At 37.2% G+C, this 5635-nt stretch overlaps 1 protein-coding gene and 1 long non-coding RNA gene across 2 annotated transcripts in view; one reads left to right on the top strand and one right to left on the bottom strand.

Annotated features, from left to right (window-relative positions):
- Positions 1-2992, top strand: part of LOC106529055 (uncharacterized) — a 5464-nt gene extending 2472 nt beyond the window's left edge. Inside the window, exons 2-3 of the long non-coding RNA XR_001311579.1 lie at positions 1177-1257; positions 1337-2992. This is a non-coding gene — a long non-coding RNA (uncharacterized LOC106529055). The remainder of the gene's footprint in view (positions 1-1176; positions 1258-1336) is intronic.
- A 298-nt stretch (positions 2993-3290) lies between these two features.
- Positions 3291-5635, bottom strand: part of hspb9 (heat shock protein, alpha-crystallin-related, 9) — a 3825-nt gene continuing 1480 nt past the window's right edge. The window contains exon 2 of the mRNA XM_014024387.1: positions 3291-3993. Within this exon, the coding sequence (XP_013879841.1) occupies positions 3528-3993 (466 nt within the window). The 3' untranslated portion in view covers positions 3291-3527. The remainder of the gene's footprint in view (positions 3994-5635) is intronic.

Below are 5635 nucleotides of genomic sequence, written 5' to 3'. Positions count from 1 at the left end.
GTATACAAAAAATTCCTATGAAAAATAAAATGAAAGGCAGCAGAAGGAAGAAAAAATCTTATATCTGCACCTTTTTACATCAAAAAAAATTCAAACAATAAAAAAACTGGAAAAAAATTAATCAAGACCTAAAATCTTTCTCTGACAATTTTTAAGGATACATATTATGCAATTTCATATTTCTTCAACAGACTGGATTTTACCATTCTTCTAAACTTATACATTGATCCTGCACTTTTAATATCATTCTCCAGATTATTTCACAATTTTATTCCTTGCACTAAAGTACATCGTTCCTTCAAACAAGTTCAGATTTTAGGTTTCACAAAGACCTCTGTCCCTTTTAAATTGTAGTAACTTGTCTCTAAACAAAACTCGATTGGATGTTCAAAGGTAATATATTTTTATGAGCCTTATAAACAATCTGCAAAATGTTGTAATCAACCAACTCATAGAATTTCAATAATTTCAACTGACAAAATATTGTATTTGATGGGTAATCATAATGTTTTTTGTGATAATTCTTTTAGCTCTTTTCTGCAAAATAAAAACAGGATTTGTAATTGTTTTACACGCTTTCCCCCCAGTCTTCAACACAGTGAACTAAATGTGGAACAACCATTACATTATACAACATATACAAAGCTTTATCATTAAACAACTCCCTTACTTTATATAGTAATGTAATAGATTTAGCTACTTTTGTTCTTAAATAATTCACATGACATCTCCATGTCATCTTTTCATCAGTGATGACTCCCAAAAACTTCACTTCACTGACTCTACAGATATCAACACCGTTGACTCCAAATGGAACTTCAACACTTTTATTTATAACTAAATATTATGTGATTTGTTTTATACAGATTTAATGATAATTTATTTAGCTGAAACCAATTTTGTATCTTCGTTTCATTTTAAACAATCCTKCATTTTAAAACACCTTTAAAACTTTCATAATGGGGTCTTCACCAGATTCTAGCATCTGTTAAAGACCCTCACAAGCAGACCTTTATGAATTTCTTGTCTATATATTTTTTTACAATCTTTGTATTTATATTTGAACAAACTCAACCAGTTCCGTGGAAGAGGTTTTTTTAATTTTATGAGAATAATTTTTTTTGTTCTTTTAATAAAATATTAACTTGGTCTCTGTCTGTGTTCATGTCCTGGAAGTGTTAAAGAGCTCGAAGACGCAGGTCCACCAGGTCCAAATATGGACTCSCTGCACTGATCAACCTGGTTTGGACCAGTTAGGTGAGATGACGGGTTTACTGCCRTTGCTGGTGCTGGTTGTGTTTGATKGAGTCACAGTTTGGTTCTGTTTTCTTCTCAGGTGGTTTCCATAGAGAATGCTGCAGACTGTAGAACGCCATGGCTTCACCTGGTTCTGATCCAGAGTGTGGATCTGTGACAGTCGACTCAAAGAGCTGAAAGAAGCAGATGTTTCAATTGATACTTTAACTGATTTTATTGAAACCTGGTGAAGGGATTGGGATGATTTATTTTCTAATGGAGGAATAAAAATGTTTAAAATTTGAAATATATTCAAAGCATTACAGAGTCATAAAGTTCTTTATTGGTGATAAATGTTAAAATCAAGTCTGTGATGGTTGGTGTTTACAGGAAAAGATATCAGAACTGTAGTCAAAAAGTTTGCTTTTGTGGTTGAAATTAGATTAATGTTTTGTTGGTTGTTTTCTGCATWTTCGAAACATTAAAATAAAAACTAGAAAACCAAAACAAGTCTCATATTTTATACCTATACATAAATAGCAGGTCCATTAGATTCAAGTCTGTGTTGCTCCTAAAGTGAAACAGCTGAGGTTGATGCTTTTATAAAACATGAAAAGTTTAATTAAAACATTAAACTTTGAAGAAATGAATATCATCCATCACCTCAGATGTCAAAGTTTCAAACAAAGATCTCATTATCATGGTTGTAAAATGGTTTAAATCCAAAAGCAGACATGCATAATGAGCTCAAACAAAAAGCTTATTTTTTTAACAAAGGAAATGGCCCCAAACGTCTTACACAAGGACTAAAACATGAGGGGTAACACAATGCAGAGCTATTAGACTAACACAAACATACACAATATATAGCAACACTGAAACAAACTGAAATGACAAACACYTGTGAGGAAGACAWGCAGGAGTGGGAGGAGCTCTGAGGAGACAGAACGTGAACACAGGAAGGAAAATAACAGAAAAACACAAAACCCCACAGAATCTCCTCTTTAAAGGATGGTTTCTGAGGTTCATAAAACAAAGAATATACCTTATTTGCGTGGATGGGTGAGGGGGGGGTGGGTGGACACAGGAGTGTGGCCTTAATTTTCTTCCATAAATATAAGGTAGATAACAGTCTTTCATATCTACTCTAATCCTCTGCTGAAATTATTTTATTTTACAACTAGAGGGGGCAGCTGAGTTCAAAGTYGTTGTTTCTTCTCTCTGATTCAATTCGAATTCGAAAATACTTTATTGATCCCAGAGGGGAATTTGGTAATGGTGATGGTGTTCAGCTGGAACATTCATTCCTTCATTCACACAATGCAATACAACAAAACAAAGCAGATAAAATCCAATGAGTGGAGAGGCTAACAGCTTCAGTAGCTTAATTCTTTTCACCAGATACAACTAAATTAACTAAATATAGATGCATAAAATTATAAAAACACCATCAATTCCATGTAAACAAATTAAATTCACTAGTGCAATAACAAAAATGGCTTATAAAGTCCTGCGTCGCAACCCCCCCAGACCCACAAGTCCACATAGGGGTCTCCAGCGTTGATAAAGGCACGGGTCCTCCTCTGGACGAGAAGCTCTTCCTCCTTGGAGAGTTCAAAAAATTCTTTGCCCACTGGGTCTTGTCTTGGTCCGAACAKTCTGTCACGTCTGGAGGCTGAGGTRGGACCCATTTGATGGCAGAACAGACAGGTTCAAAGTAAAACTGTTTATTAAAGAAAAAGCCGACGTGGTGGCAGCAAAAAATACAAAACAAAAACAGGAGCACATGGGAGGGAGCCAGGGTGGAAACCAAACAATGATCGGATGCTGGGGTAGTGGAAACAGGCTGGTTAAATACAGAGCTGGGAGAAGTGGAAACAACTGAGCTAAATGACAAGTAGAGACAGGTGTGAACGAATGAAAGCTGAGGACTGAGGTGAAAGAGTAACGGCACGAAGAGGACGCAAGAAGGAGGCAGACAAGACAACAGATCCTCACACCTCCAACTTAAGTCTTTGATTTCTGAACCAGAATACTTTCTTTGATTTCCAAGATAAATTACTGTTATAGTTCTTTATTTTATTTATTCATACATATTGCACATTATATAAAACAAATTCAAAAACATTATCTTCAYAGAACATTTATAAACTTTACTTTTTTACAGAGCTGTTTGATGATGTGCTTGTCTGTTCCATTAAGACAGTGTGTAACAATATGAGACAGTATGAAGCCATATCAAACAATAGGAAGCAATATAAAACAGTATGAGACAGTATGTGGCACATGCATTAGTCTTTATGTTCCTCATTGTCCTTTCTGATGGGAAATTCCAGCGATGTCCTGTACCGAATGGGCACTTGGCTCTCTTCACTGATTGGCTGCTTGGCAACAGGGGCGTGGATCTGAAGCTGCCCATCATGCATCAGGGAACAGGACAAGCCAGACAGATCCAGGTGAGTGGGCAGGTCTATCTTCTGCACAAAGCCCATTTGAGATGAAGCTGAAGATGAGGAGGCAGARCAGGAGGAGGAGGAAGAGGAGGAGGAGCAGGAATAGTTTTCCTCTTCGTCCGCTTGCTTCATGGCCACTATTGTCAGGCTCCGCCCTTCCAGTCTGACAGTGATGTCACTTGGAGCGTAACCACGAGCATCTAATGTCACCAAGAAATCCCTGTTTGTGTTGCTGACCTGYTGGGTGTCCTCATGCCGCTCTGTGCTGGCTGCCTCCTCCTTCTGWTTCATACCATTAATCAACCTGGAAAAATCACAAATATGGATCAGAATCRTGTTGTCTAACCAACCAGAACATCTAACAAAACACATCTCAGAACACAGGATCAATCAATAACTGAGCTGACTGAGGAGCTTGTCATTGGCTGCGTTTCCATTGACAATGAAAATTAGAATTTCGAAAATAAATTTGCTCAAAGGAAAAACGAGTCAATTTTAAAAAACTTAATTTTTTCAACAAACTGTTTTTGCGCTAGGATGAGGTCGTTTTTCAGCCATATCGAAATTGGTGTGTTTCACAAAACTGCAATGGAAACCTTTTTTTGCATCACAGAAGGTCACGTGATCAACAACCAGCTGTTTCTACTGGCAAAAAAGACAACAACGAAGAAGACAACAGAAAGTAGAAGTAGTAGTAAAATCACCAAAGTTGTAAAACAAAGTAGTAAACTCACCGACTACAATTTCTCAAAAACGCAATAGTCGCTCCCAATTATAAGGGACTTGTTGCTGGAAAGCCTCGATAAGACGCCGACATCTTCTCTGATGGTGAGCACTATGCCATGGTAGCAACATGCTATGTGTTTACATCCATTGCTGCCATGTTTATAATGACTTATCGCGAGAACAAACGTATTCACGYGTGACTTTAATGGCATTTCTTACATAATGGAAACACCGCAAATGCGAAACTGCGTTTTTCGACATTGACAGAATATCGACAAAGTTTTGCACACATTTGCAATGGAAACGCAGCTAGTGTCATTGTCCTATCAGCACTTAGCTCTGCTCTGTGGATCAATCAATCAATCAATCAATCAATCAATCAATCAATCAATCAATCAATCAATCAATCAGTCAATCAATAACCTTTATTTAACCAGGTGGAAAACCTATTGAGATCAAGATCTCTTTTACAAAGGGGACCTGGTCAAGACGTCCGCACAACACATCACAGAGTAAATCAGAGTTAAGATTCACATTACAATAAAGTATAACACAATTCAAAATACAAGTTATTATAAAAGAAGGTGAAGACATTCAGTCATTTAGACAAACAGACCGAAGTAATTCCCAAATTACATCCTAATGATTTTCTTTTCTTGTAACTGAATAACGTAACATTAATCAATCAAATACTTTTGATTACATAATCAACAAAATAGTAAAAACTCAAAAACAAGAAGTCAGATGAGAGATCACTTACAACTTTACCGTACAATTAGTGACTAGAAAACAGAGAGGGTCGACAAGAAGGATTTAAGAGAGATGAGTGTTGACAATTTTAGATCCGTCTGTACATTGTTCCAGGCTGAGGGGGCAGTGAAGCTGAATGCTTTTTTCCCTACTTCAGTTCTGACAGGAGGAACTGACAGGAGGACTCGATTGTTGGAGCGCAGGGAATATTTACTACGTGATGTTTGTATTGAGGTGGTAAGATGTGATGGGACTAGGTTCAGGAGGGTCTTATAGACGAAGGATATCCAGTGAGTGTATCTGCGAGCTGCGAGTGATGACCAGCCTGATTTGATGTACAGCTCACAGTGATGAGTGAGATAGTTGGAGTCGGTGATGAACCCAAGAGCACTACCATCCCTGTAACCATTTTATTCATGGGTATTAATGTCAATGTGTGTGTGTGTGTGTGTGTGTGTGTGTGTGTGTGT

Source organism: Austrofundulus limnaeus, unplaced genomic scaffold (genome assembly GCF_001266775.1).
Source record: "Austrofundulus limnaeus strain Quisiro unplaced genomic scaffold, Austrofundulus_limnaeus-1.0 Scaffold420, whole genome shotgun sequence".
Taxonomy (NCBI): domain Eukaryota; kingdom Metazoa; phylum Chordata; class Actinopteri; order Cyprinodontiformes; family Rivulidae; genus Austrofundulus; species Austrofundulus limnaeus.
The sequence above is the reverse complement of the archived record's forward strand: the minus strand, read 5'-3'. Positions and strand labels throughout refer to the sequence as shown.